Source organism: Malaclemys terrapin, chromosome 19, assembly GCF_027887155.1.
Source record: "Malaclemys terrapin pileata isolate rMalTer1 chromosome 19, rMalTer1.hap1, whole genome shotgun sequence".
Classification (NCBI taxonomy): Eukaryota; Metazoa; Chordata; order Testudines; family Emydidae; genus Malaclemys; species Malaclemys terrapin.
Window position 1 is genome coordinate 5278703 of NC_071523.1, and position 13091 is coordinate 5291793.

Genomic DNA, 13091 nt, shown 5'->3' on the forward strand with positions numbered 1-13091 from the left:
GAGCTGTAGGAACCTGGCCAGGTCCCAAAGAGGTGACACCTGGCCTCTAGATGCGCTCGAGGGTTTGCAGGCAGGGCTGCAACTCCGAGCATTGGGGAGGGTTTCCAATAGCAGGGAGCGAGGTGGGGCAGATTTGGGCTCGTGCCCCCAAAGGTGCCCTGCTCTCCTAAAAACCCAGTTGACTATGATTTGAAGCATGTTCCACTCACGTGCTCTACAATTAGGCTCAGCCAGCAATGAGCCCTGCACAGTGCATGGGTGTTGGCATTGACCACACAGAGCTAATCACAGGAGCGGGGCCTTCAGATTGCAGCTCTGAAGGGGTTAAGTATCAGGGCATCACAGTAATCACTGGTTACTTTAACCAACCACTAAGTCCCTTTCCCTCAGTGTCTGGCCACACTGCTCGGAAAAAAAAGGGGGGTTAATTCAAACACCCAAATGCCATTGGGATGAGAAACCGACTGAGAAATGTTATATTGGACCATTCACACCTTCCACCCTGTGGCAGGGATGTGTAAACGGAGGGTGGTTCTGTGCCATCATCTTCTCCACATAGATCCCACCTGGCTTGGCAGAAATACCCAGACAGAAGAGAGCGGAGGAAAGGGGGTGAGCGGGACAGAGATCAGCTTTTCCTCTAGTTTCTCTCCCATGTATCAGCTCCCGCCCCCACGCTTACATTGATTAACTACACACATGGGGGGCGGGGTCAGGCTTAAAATCACTTTAAGAAAAGAACCATTTTTTCCCCCCTAGGTGAGCACCAAAACCTGAGCTGATACAACCCGAAAGGGTTTTTTTAAAACTGGTACTTTGCCACGTTTTGGCTGTTTCTGTTTCATGCTCGGAGGCTAGCGGAGAAGCGGGGGTGGGTCAGTTTTCATGCACTACTAACAATATCAAGGACACAAGGAGAGTTTGAATCAGAGGGTCTGGAAGCACTTTAGAAAGGAGGGTGAGCAGCATTTGCTGCATTTTACACACGGGGAAACTGAGGCACAAGCAGCAAAATAACTTGCCCATATCCCAGGCTTTGAGTTGGTAGCAGAACCAAGCACGGAACCCAGCTTCTCCCCTCCATGTTGCCACCGGGCCTGGCTGCCTTAGGCTAGCAAAGCATTGCAGTGTTTGGGTTGTGAAATGGGCAGGGCGAATGCTTGGTGCTGAACAGAAATCTGTTCCTTGGCTGTGAATGGGGCGACGACTGGAACGATTTCTTTAGCCCAGCCGCAGAACGAATTTGCCTGGCTGGGTCCCTTTAACGCAGGAATTCCAGGCAACCTTGTGAAGAGCCCTTCCCACTCCCCCAGCCCTCTCTGGCCAGCTGATTGCAGGCAGGGTACATGGAGAATGATTCACCAGCACTCTAGCTCCCTCCTGGTGCCTCTTATCAAACGCCTCTCTGCAGACCTTTGAGACTGACATCAGCCCCGCTCCCCACACCTGGTTCCAAGCCCGCTCAGAGCTGGTGGAAAATGTTCTCCTTTGAGTTCTTGGCCTCCTGGCTCCCTGGCTTCCCCAGCTTGGCCTGGGGTTCCACCCTGCTGGACTCTCTCTTGCAAGGTGAGGTTAGAGCCCTTTACTAGCTTCCCTCTCTGGTCTCCTTGGCTTCCCCAGGACCCACCTGGCTCTTTTCTCCCCTGCAGGGCTAATAGGAGCTTGTGCCGTGTCTGTGCTCTGCAGCCTGGTGAAGATTTATCTCTACATCCAGTGTCTGAAGTAAGTGGGGGAGGAATCGCTCGTCCCAACAAAAATGATTCCCTGAGCAGCTTTGATTTCCTCCAAGCCCTTTCTCCCTGCCCCCGGGTCCCACCGCCCTGCGGGTTCAGTTGAGACGGGCACGCCAGCTGCATGAATCCCACGTGGAGAAGAATGGACTCTGACGCCTGGCATTAAAATCCAGGCGGGTCGCAGCTTACCCCTGCAGCGGGACCATACCGGGCTGTCTGGAATGGCGGGTTCTGTCCCCTGCTGGGCTCCTGCCAGTCCCCTGGTATCGGAGCTGCCCCTGGGCCTGGCGGGGGAAAAGCTGTTTGAGTCTCTAGCTCTTTTCCCTTGGGCAGAGCCTTGGAGCTGATTGCAAAGATTAACTGGTATCTGGGGCTAGGCTGCCCCCCCCCCCCGCGCTCTCTCTCGCTCTCTCACACACGCTGGTTACTAGCCTATACAACAAGGGCGTGACACACTTCATGCCTTGTGTAGGCCCAGCTCACTGCACACATCCCTCTGTTCCCCCCCCCCCAGATCCCTGTGTGCTGCCCCCTCATCCCCTTCTACTACAGGGACTCCCTGCAATCCCCCCGCTCCTCCCTCATGCCAGGGCACAGGGTGTCCCCCTCCCCCATAAAATTCTCTCTCTTTCTGCCCTGCATGCCAGGGGCTCTCTGTACCCACATTCCCTCTTCCCCTGGGGGCCTTCCTTTCCCCCCTCCCCTCCTGCAAGCCCATTATTAATTCCTTCTGTCTTGGCGCTAAGTCATTCTGGGGGTCAGCATGTTAGCCTCTATGGGGAGGATGGGCACAGCTGGGCTGGGGTGGTGTGACGCTGGATGGTATTCATGGCTGCCCCCCATGGCTGCAAGCCTGGTTGAAGCTGCTGGCTCTGCCAACCACATGACAGGGTCTCCCCACTTCCTCCTTTGGGTTTCTCTGACCTCCCTCCCTTCCCCCCCAATCAATAGGGTTCTGCCCAGTGATGTCTAGAACATTCCCTGGCTTTTGGAATTGACCAGACCTGGCCTTCCAAAGTTATCGCGTTACAGACACACGTTCAGGGCCTCTCTTGGCTCGGCCAATGTGTTAGATCAGCTCCCTGGCTGGCCCCACAGTCCTAAGGCTGCCTCTGGGGGCCAGCAGGGGCCAGATACTAGTTACACTTGGGGAAGTGGGGGAAGATTGGCAAAAAAAGAAGGCTTTGTGCCCCACCCCGCAATGCACAGGCCACTCTTCAGGTGGCCAATTTTGGTTGGCGTTATTCCTGGAGGTTTCATTGCATGAAATGAATCCTGGATGGTTGGCAACCTCTGCTGGTCGAGCTGCTCCGCCCTCTCTGAGAGGGACCCACTAGCGCCCCTGTGGCTGGGAATTGGGTGTCTCTGGTGCCTATGGGGGCGCACCCCAGAGCCTTTGCCTGCAGCACTGGGAGGAGAAAGCACCAAGCTACCCCTGCACGGAGAGGCTGCAGCCTATTCAACCCAGCCCCATCTGCTTCTGGAAGGGGTCCCTTCCCTTTCTCCTTGCTCCAGCCTTGGGACATCTGCCCCCCACCCCAACACTGCTCAGGGCAGACCTGCCACCTCAAAAGCCAAAGGGGAACACCCCGTTCCCTGGCCCTGAACCTTCCACCAGAGTGGACCCGCTCTCCCCCATGGCCAGAGCCCAGGAGATGATCTGTGAGGAACAGCTGCCGGGGGGGCCTGGGACAGGGGACCTGGTGTAGGTTGAAGAGCTCTGGGAGAATGGGTGGGTAGCTGGGGTGGGGGAAGAGTCTGCAACTGGGTTTCTTTGGGGTTATTATTTACTTTCCGGCTGAGGGGGCCTCTTGTGTGGCCAGAATTCTAGAGTCGCTGCCCGTCAGGTGGAGCCAACCCTGGGCAGCTTCGTGTGCCTGGATCTCTTGGGTCAGACCCAAAGACCCACACGAGTCCCGCTGCTCTGTGAAGATCTCCTGCCCCTCGTTCATAAGCGTACGGCTGGTGTCTTTGACTCAAGCTCCTCTCCCCAGAGTCGGCTGCATCTCGCTGGGGCTGGATGTGCGGTGCTGGCCTTTATGCATAAACTAGAGCAGACGGGTAACACGTTGGGATCCTGAGCTGCTGTGGTAGTTATTAGCTGCTTTGGATGGAGGACTTGGGGAGCAGGGGGCATCCTCCAGGCAGGAGAGGGGCCTGGATGGACCAAAGGCGAAAGCAAGAAAAGCTGCTCTTGGTTGGAGTAATGGGGGGAGTCGGAGGGCTGATCCTGAGCGTGTGTCTCTCTGTTCCCAGTGACCCGGACAGACAGAAGGAGAAGGAGACCATCCGCTCCCAGTGGTCCCTGCTGGATCACGTCCACCTCTTTCTCCTGACGTTGATCTTCACGGTGGTTGGGTATCGCGTGGCTGCTTTGGTGGTGTTGGAGTTTTCCCTCAGGGCTGTGTCTATGCTGCTGTCCCTGAATAAGGTGAGTCGTCGTCTCTGGGTAAGGGCCTGTGTAATAATCTCCTGATACTCTCTGTAGTCGTGTATGAGCCATCGTTGGGCCTGGACCAGGAGGGTGGATTCCTGATGTATAGTCTAGTGCACTGTAGTAATAACTCACAGCTCTGACAGGACACTTTTCTTCAGTAGATCTCAAAATGCTTAATAAAGGAGATCTGTGTCGTTTATCCCCATTTTACAGAAGGGGAGACTGAGGCAGAGTGGAGTAGAGACTTGCCCAAAGTCACACAGAGCCAGGAACAGAACCCAGGTCTCGTGAGTCTCAGTTTAGTGCTCTGTTCACTAGGCCACACTGTGCATGGTTCTCCATCTTCCATTTGCCTGTAAGATTCCTGCCCCAGGGAGTGCCCAGTGACTAAGGGCAGTCCCTTCGTTGATGTCTCTGAACACCCCTGCGACTGGCCTGAGGGAGGTGCTGCTGAGCTGACGTTGATTACTTCTCCACACCTCGCTGGTCTGAGGACCAAGAGACTAGAGCCAGGAGTCAAATGTTGATCTGCTGAGTGGCAGCCCAGGGCAGTGGTTTTCAAACTGCGGAATGGAAGGCACTGGGTCGCGGCAGCACTGGTCAGCACCGTCGACCGGGCCAGTCAAAGGCCCGTCGGCGGTGGTGCCTGGCTAAGGCAGGCTAGTCCCTACCTATGTGACACTGCGCTGCACCCTGGAGGCGGCCAGCAGCAGGTCTGGCTCCTAGGCGGTGGGGCCACCAGGCTCTGTGCGCTGCCCCCACCTTGAGCACTGGCTCCACATTCCCATTGGCCGGTTCCCAGGAGCTGGGGGGGCAGTGCCTGCACCTGCTGCTGGCGACTTCCGGGGCGCAGCGCGGTCCACAGTGCCAGGACAGGCAGGAAGCCTGCCTTAGCACCCTGGCTGCACCACTGACCGGGAGCAGCTGGAGGTAAGCCCGTGCCCCAACCCCACGCCCCAATCCCCTGCCCCAGCCCTGTGCCCCCCCTGCACCCCAACCCCCTCATCCCTGGCCCCACCCTAGAGCCTGCACCCCCAGCCCAAAGCCTTGATCCCCCTGTCCCAGCCCTGAGCCCCCCCAAACCTGGAGCCCCCTCCTGCACCCCAAACCCTGGCCCCAGCCCAGAGCCCTGACCCCCTCCTGCACCCCAAACCCCTCATCTCTGGCCCCACCCCAGATCCTGCACCCCCAACTCAGAGCCCTGACCCCCTCCCACACCCCTGCCCCAGCCCTGAGGCCCCCCCAAACCCAGAGACCCCTCCTGCACCCCAAACCCCAGCTCCACCCCAGAGCCTGCACCCCCAGACCAGAGCCCTGACCCCTCCTGCACTCCAACCCCTTCATCCCCAGCCCCATTGGGTCGTGGGCATCAACAATTTTCTTCAACTGGGTTGCCAGAAAAAAAAGGTTGAAAACCACCGGCCTAAGGTACTAGCCGCTGGACCACCCTTCCTGGGCAGCGTCAGATGACCGTGATTAGAAGCAAGTGTAGGCCCAGAGGTTTTGCTCATCAGACCGTCCTGTATCTGGGCTGCTGTGGGATGGGAGAACCTACCAGGGTTGGGAGCTCCTCGTTTTTACCAGTGCTCCTCTGCCCAAGGGTCTGCAGCTCACGAAACCTCAAGGCAGAGGTCTATGAAGTCTTAACTCATGGCCACAGGCCACGTGGGGGTGTGGATGTGGAGGAGAGGACAGGCAAAGGGATGTTGTGCCAGACATTAGAGGGCAACGGAGAACAAAGGAGCTACCTGTCTTGGGGCAGTCCCGTAGCTCAGGTGGTAGGTAGGTAGCTGAAGGAGCCGCGTTCTGGTCCCAGCGCTTACTCCGCTGTCTTGTGACACCACCATGATCATAGCTGTGGTGTAACATTAGCCGCCCCAAGTTGGCGGCTGCTCTCTGACGTCTTGAGTGGTTTCCACTTGCTGTGCCGGGGAATTAGACCAGCCGCTGGGCTCCGTCTGGAGGAACATGTGTAACTAGCCATCCCACGGGCGTGTAGCTAACGTGCTGCATCTCCAATGCTCCGCTTCCGCAGGGGGCCCACAGCAGCCAGTTGTACCTGTTGTGCCAGTACTCCCTGGGGTGCGGCATCTCCTGCAGCCTCAGCTACCTCCTGGAGGGGGCTCCCCACCGCAGCTACAACCTGCTTCTCAGCCTGGGCCTGGCCGGCCTGATCACCTGCTACGTCTGGAGGCTGGCCCGGCACGTCTGCACCATGTACGAGCTCCACAGCAAGGAGCGCTACTGCGGGGTCTGCATCTTCCTGCTGACCGCCTGGCACGGCATCCCCGCCCTGCTCTGCAACGCCCTCAAGATCACCTTCGTGGTGGCTGACCTGGCCGCTGTCGCGCTGATAAACAGGGATTTCCTCACCACCTCGGAGGCCATTCGCTTCTGGACGCCGCTCACCATCTGCTACACCCTGCTGGTCATCTACATGCAAGGTGAGGTCCCCGTGGCAGCTGGAAACCAGCTGAGCTCCTTCCTGGCCGGATGCTCCCAAGGCCCCTAGGTTTTTTTGGCAAGGGGATTTGTTTTGTGCACTTCCAGGCATGACGGAGGAACCCCCTGGTCTTATTCGTGGGGACCAACCGCTCAAAACGGGACCTTTAAATGGAGACCTCCCAATGAGCAAGTCCAGCCGTTGGATGCAGGACAAGGGGTCAAGTTGCCCACCAGGGTATGATCAGCCAATGGGAGCTTGTTCTGATGATGTGCTGCTTCTGTTTTGCGCTTCGTTGGTGGAGCGAGTGTGGTGGGCGGGAATGTTTGGAACCAGAATGGGACCGAATTCTCTCCTGCTGCTTGTGTAGCTTTGGTAACGCTCAGGCATATTTCTCTCTCGTTCTTAACCTCTGCTTTAGCTTTGCCCTTGCAATGAAGCATGGTCCTGGGAACTGTTCTCACCACCTTGAGCCACAGATTATAAATCCAGAAGTGACCGCTGTGATCCTCTCCTCTGACCTCCTGCCTAGCTCAGGTCATAGGACTCCAACGCCTACGATCCATTCTCCGATTTCTGCCAAGGGCAGAGATCTGGACTGTCCCGGGCAGCAGGTCAGGAGCATGGCTTCCTGCAGCCCCTCCCTGGAGACAGTACAGACGCCAGTTTGCTCTCCCGTGGCTGCAATGCGGCTGCAAAGGGCGCGTCTATGCTGACGCGTAGTACGGGACCCTCAGTGCATACTTCAGGTGGCCAGCCCGTCCCACCGCTTGTGCCGCTGCAGCTACTCGTCTGTTCTTAGCACGTTAGTTTGGTCAAATACAGTGCAGATCTGTCAGCCCGAGCTGGGAGTTACACCTCCAGCGCCAGTGTAGCTGAATCCAATGTCTCAGGAAGGGACCATTTTCCTGGCCATAGCAGCCACCTGGCTGAAGCTGCTGCCCGAGCCCAAAGGGAGGGGAGGAAATGGTTCATGCCGTGACCGTTTTGTTCCTGACAGAGGAGCAGAGGCATAACCCCAGCGAGCAGATGGTCTATCAGACGGTGTTTGTGAGAATGGGAGGCTTGCTCATCCTCCTCATGACGGTGGGCCGGTGGATGGACATCATGAACATCTTCATCTCGCTGGTGGGTGAGATCTGGTGCCTGGTTCGGGCAGGAATCATGCTGGACATCTGCCGGGCGCAGGTGAGACTGCCCACGTACCGTACGCGCATGCTGCACCTGGAGGAGCACGAGGGCAGCCAGATGCCCTAGTGTTGCCGAATGGTCTCTTGTGTTCCTCGGGGCAAATCCAGCCCTGCCCTGTGCAATCTAACCTCCGAGGGACTGTGAGTCGGCTTGCAAGGGCAGAACTGTTCCCCTGCCTTGGAAATCTCAGGAGAGTCTGCTTGGCACTCACATGATGGGCTCTGGGCCTCACCGACTCTGTGGAGGGGGAGGAATTGTGGAAGTGAGGGGAGAGGAGAAGGATGTTAAGCACAGCGGGTCGACGGGAACGAGGATGGGTAGCTAAGGGGCTGCCATGGAGGCAGGAGGATGAAGCCAGCAACCAGTTACAATGGAGCCAATGAGAACATCTGTGCCCAGTGCAAGGGCCCAGTTCTCTGGGGTGGAATGACACTGACTCCAGCAGAGACCTGCTCCCCGAGCGTGGGAGGGAGACAGGTAGCAGCTCCTCAGGGCACACCTGTCTGGGGAGTGGGCCAAGGCTGTGTAGCTATGGGGCGCAGGTACCTGCCGGTTGGCTTATGCCTGATGCCGCTCGGGCAGGCTGTGAAGGCAGGCTCTTGGCTGGAGAGGCTGTCCGCTGTCTAATATTAGTGTGGTGGTGGGGGATGGGGTTTTGCTTCTCCGCAGGATTTTTCTCAAAGGTTCCCAGAATCCGGTTCCAGGCAGCCCCAGCCTAGGCCTGAGGCCCCTGGCAGAAAATACAGCTCCGTGACTAGGTCCTCAAGTGGAGGGGCCGGAGCCGAGAGGTGAGCAGGGGGCTGCCATGCTCCAGCGATGGCGAGACCGGCAAAGCCCCAGCGACTGGGACTGAAATGTGACATTTTAAGCTCCAGGCCGTGCCCACTGAAGCGGCTTAATTCACATGCCGTACGTGCTCCAGTAGCAAACCAGGCTCGGGGGAGATCTGCTGAGGACGTTCTCAAATGGACAGTTGTTTGCACAGTCCCAGGTTAACTACCTCGATGACTCTTTGCTCCCCTCAACCCCCCACCCCCAACACCCTGCGGTTGGTCGAATTGCACTGGTCCCTGGAAATGGGGAGGCCCCCATCGCCCTCCGGGCTGCATCGCATACTGGAGAATGGGAAACCAGTCCCCCCCGCACGCCTGGCCTTGAAAGGTTTCACTTTCCCTGCTGGCTCTTTCCAGGTTGTCTCTAGCTTGCCCCGACCAGCAGCTCTCAGGGGCTAGTGATCCCAGCCTCTCCGAGCGCCTGAGCTTGCAATGCTCGTGTCCGGAGCCACCTGTCTCTGGATCAACCCCAAAGCCAAGTGTCTTGCCCACTGAACTGGTGCATAAGGCCAGTTATGGAGGTGGGTGGCAGGGAAGAGGCCATGATGGACGGGGTGGCTAGGAGGAGCTTGGTCGAAGCCAGACGGGGTTGCTGCCATCTGAGGTTTTTGGTGGCCTGGGTGGAATGAGTTGGTGGCCAGCTGGATCCATGCACAGGTGTCCCTCTTGCCTGACTCTCAGTCCCCATCCGCCCCCTGCTCAGCAGCTGCTAGAGAGTGAATGGACATGGGCCTTGCTCTCCTCCTGGAGGTTCCCCCTTCAAGTCAAGGCTGAGGCCCCTTGGCAGGGCAGCAGAGGAGACAAGCTGGGGGATGGAGGTCCAGGCCTGTTAATCCAGGACCTACACCCTTCCTGTAAAGAATTCACTCCTAATTCATTGCCAAGGAAATACCCCTCCTCACTGGGTGTTGGTGCAGGTGGGGGCTCCCTCTCATCTCACAGCAGCAGGCAAGCCCTCCCCTCCGTGTGCACCTCCTCAGCGTCCCTCTATGCCAGGGGCTGGGTGTCCCTCAGTACCCCTGAGCATCTAACTGTCCCGGGGGCATAGAGCTGTTCCTCAGGGGCTCTGAAGGGGATGAGCCTGCAGCTGGATGTTTGGATAGCAGGGGTTGGCTCAGCTGGACGGGATCTCTGATTTGCTGCCTTCGTGTGAGGCTGGAGCTGACCTTGAAATTGAGCAGCCCATGATGGGACTGTCTGGACCTCCTGCTCCAGGTTTGCCTCGTCCCCCTCGGCCATGGGTTTGCTCGGTCCCATTCAGGCTCTCCCCGACCTTGCACCTTCAGAACCCTTGGGCCACATCCTCTGGGGCTGTGATTTCAGTGAGCGCCTGGGCTGGGCTCCAGCCACCGTCCCATAATGAGACGTGGTGCCCATCAGCTTCCCTGTCTAGTGAGTGCGGTGGAAGAGGGGAATCCATGGAGGTTTGTACTGTCAATTGTATGGCCATCCGTGAGAATAAAGTGTTTAAAACACACTGAGTTGGAAGGTGGGTGGCTAGAGCCCTGTCCCTCATTACGGCGCTTCTGACTGTTTATCATTGGCCGTGGGAGGGTCCTGACCTGATCAGTGGCAATCGAAGTGACAGGAAATGTTTGGAGCTACGTGGCCTGAGGTGCTTCAATCTTCTCTTCACCTCCCGCCAGCCTGCCCTGCCTCTGCCCTCCTCCGGCTGACCGGCATTTGTATCTCACTAGCTTTGGCCTATCCAGCCAAGTAAGATGATGGGTGAAGGTAACATCACAGGCCAGTCCAACATGCCAGTTCTTGGGCTCCTACCTTCCACATCAGGCGGGGGTCCTGCAGAACCATTTCCACTCCTACCGTAAACCCTGCTGCCACCTGTTGTAACCCAGGAGTGGGAACGGACTCCAGTAGCGGGCGGCTGAGTAGACAATGCTAGCAAGCCTGGCCTGACTGATGGGTCTCACGGTGGCACTGCCTGCCTTGGTGAGATGGGGGCTGCAGGCCAGCTGGGGATGTGAAATTTTGTGGGGAGTTGATGTCTTGGCTGGGAGAGAAGCTTAAATAAAAAATCGTCTTCTCTTAAGTGGTGCTGAAGGGCTCTCGCTCCCTGTGTGGAAGGGTTATGGTGGTGATTTTATTTTAACCCAAGCCAGCATGATTTGCTCATTTTACACACGCACGCCCCACCCCACTCCAAAGCCCAACCGCATCATGTTTCTCCAGTAGGGACCAAGTAATGGGGAGATGTTGGCCCTAAAACCTTCCGGCTGGGATCTCCGTGCTCTTCACCAGCCCGTGGGAGGCGGGGGGTACTGGCCTCGTTGCAAATGGGGACACTGAGGCACAGAGAGTTTGTGACCTTACCAAGAGTCGGGGGCTTGGAACTGGCCTCAGGGCTCCTGCCTCCTATGACTGTACCCTACCCCCATGCCCCCCTTGCTGTCCCCGGCAGGGTACAGTCCCAGCGACTAAGGAATGGGCCAACTCCAGGGCCTGAGTTGTGAGGCACAGCCAGGGCTGGTTCTAGCTTTTTTTGCCACCCCAGGCCAAAAAAAAAGGCAGCCCGACTGCTGAAGCAAAAACAAACAACAAAACGGCAGCTGCAGGGAACGCGTGGAGGGCGGTCAAGGCGGCTTGCAGGGGGGTGAAGGGCGGCACCCGCCCGCTCTCTCCGCCCGTAGGCAGCCCTCCGGCCTTGGGGTGCCTCTTCCGGCCAGGCAGGCGGCGCCCCCAGGGGCTGCAGGAGGTGCTGGCTCAGCCGCTCCTTTAAAGAGGGCTCGGCCGGGCCGGGATCAGAGCGACACAGGTGGCGGAGGCCGGTGTCCGCGGTGGGGAGTGGTGCATCCCGGAGAGCCCGGGGCCACAGTGAGCAGCGGGGATGGCTAGTTCGTGCCCCTGCAGGGCTGGGCTGGCTGCCCCAAAATTGGCCAGAATGCCGCCCCTTACAATGTGCCGCCCCAGGCACGTGCTTTCTCGTCTGGTGCCTGGAGCCGGCCCTGGGCACAGCCCCACTCAGCCTCTCGAGCCTGTGAAATCCAGGGTGAAAACTTACCTCCCTCTGCGCTCACTGCACCATTCACCGTTGTGAAGTTAGGTTGTGTGCAGGGCCAGCCACGGCAGGGTCCCACGATGCAAGGCCCATGTTCCTGCAGAATCACAACCCGCATTTTACACCTGGGGCAGCAGTTGGCCCCAGGCCGCACAAGGCAAAGGCAGCAGTGGAACCCAGAGGCCTATTACAGGCTTTAGCTCCAGGACCATCCTCCCCTTCAAAGCCCCCTTCTCCTGGAACAACTTGCCCTGATGTAGATCCATGCCCGGCTGCTGGCTCTGCACCCCCAGTGCCCCTCTCCTTTGTGCTCATGACCAGGGTGAAGGAGGAGAGGGAGGATGACCATGAGCCCATGGGCAGAGGCAGGTGTTCCCAGCAGGGGCTAGCAGAAAAGACTGAGGGGAGCTGAGGGGCTGGGGGAGCAGTAGCAGAGAGGGGAGCTTGTGGGTTGTAAAGTGCTATCACCACATGGGATCAGCACCAGCCCAGTCACTACTGCATCCCCCGGCCCACTTCCTGCAGCCACCCAGCTACTGAGGCCCCCACCAGTGACTGTATCTCTGATGGGCATCACACTTCCAGTGGGGTTCTGAGCACTGGCTGGCCGGGATGTAGCCCCTGGCTCTGAGTGCTGGGATCAGCTGGTTCTCCTGCAAATGCGGAGCAGGGATCTAGGCCAACCAGCCGGCCACAGGGTGTCACTGTTGCTATTCACCAGTGTCCCAGCAAAGGGCTGCGTCAGCAGCGGCTGGCTGGGAATGAACCTGGGTGCGAACAGGTCCGAGCTGGACTTGCTGTCGAGTGATGCCGATGCAGAGGGGCAGCGCAGGCCCTGGGGGGCTCTCCCACAGGTCAGCCCAGCCCACCTCTGCTGCTGATTCCCCTCGGCCTGCGTCAACTTGTCGCATCCGCTCCTCAGACAGCAGCTTGCGGGGCTGGCAGCGCAGCTGGCCAGCTGCTGAGGGGGTGGGCTGAGGCTCCCCCTCATCACGATGAAGAGCAGCGTTTGCGGCGATGCCCACTCAGCCTCAGAAAGCCGGGGGGGCCTTGGGAAATTCGGGAATCGTGCCCAGCTTTCTTCACGGGCACTGACAGCTCTCCCTGTGTCCCCCGGGCGCTGGCAGGAATCCCTGCTCTAACGCCGAACAGCGGGCATCCCAGGGTCTGCTTCAGGGCCTGTAGCTACCCGCTGCCGAGCAGCGCCCTGCCAGCATAATGCTGACGGCAACATTCCTTCCCCAACCCGCACCCTGCCTGGACTTGTGCCTGCACACGAAGGCGCAGGCTGGTGGGTGAAAGGCCTTAAAGGAGGCTGCTGTCATTATGACAGAAATGACTTTGCTTTCCTGTTCCGGTCAACATTTGACTTTATAGCCCCTGCCAGCTCACCGGGCAACACTAGTCCTGTGCACATGCACGGCACCGCGCATCTGAG

The 13091-nt window shown here is 58.5% G+C and overlaps 1 protein-coding gene across 1 annotated transcript; it reads left to right on the forward strand.

Moving 5' to 3' along the window:
* Window positions 1–1360: 1360 nt before the first annotated feature.
* TMEM82 (transmembrane protein 82) lies at window positions 1361–10687 on the forward strand. The gene is made up of 6 exons (XM_054009244.1): window positions 1361–1566; window positions 1650–1722; window positions 3990–4164; window positions 6206–6614; window positions 7614–7801; window positions 8474–10687. The coding sequence occupies exons 1-6, from the start codon at window positions 1479–1481 to the stop codon at window positions 8594–8596; spliced, it is 1056 nt and encodes a 351-aa protein (XP_053865219.1). The 5' UTR covers window positions 1361–1478; the 3' UTR covers window positions 8597–10687.
* Window positions 10688–13091: the final 2404 nt, after the last annotated feature.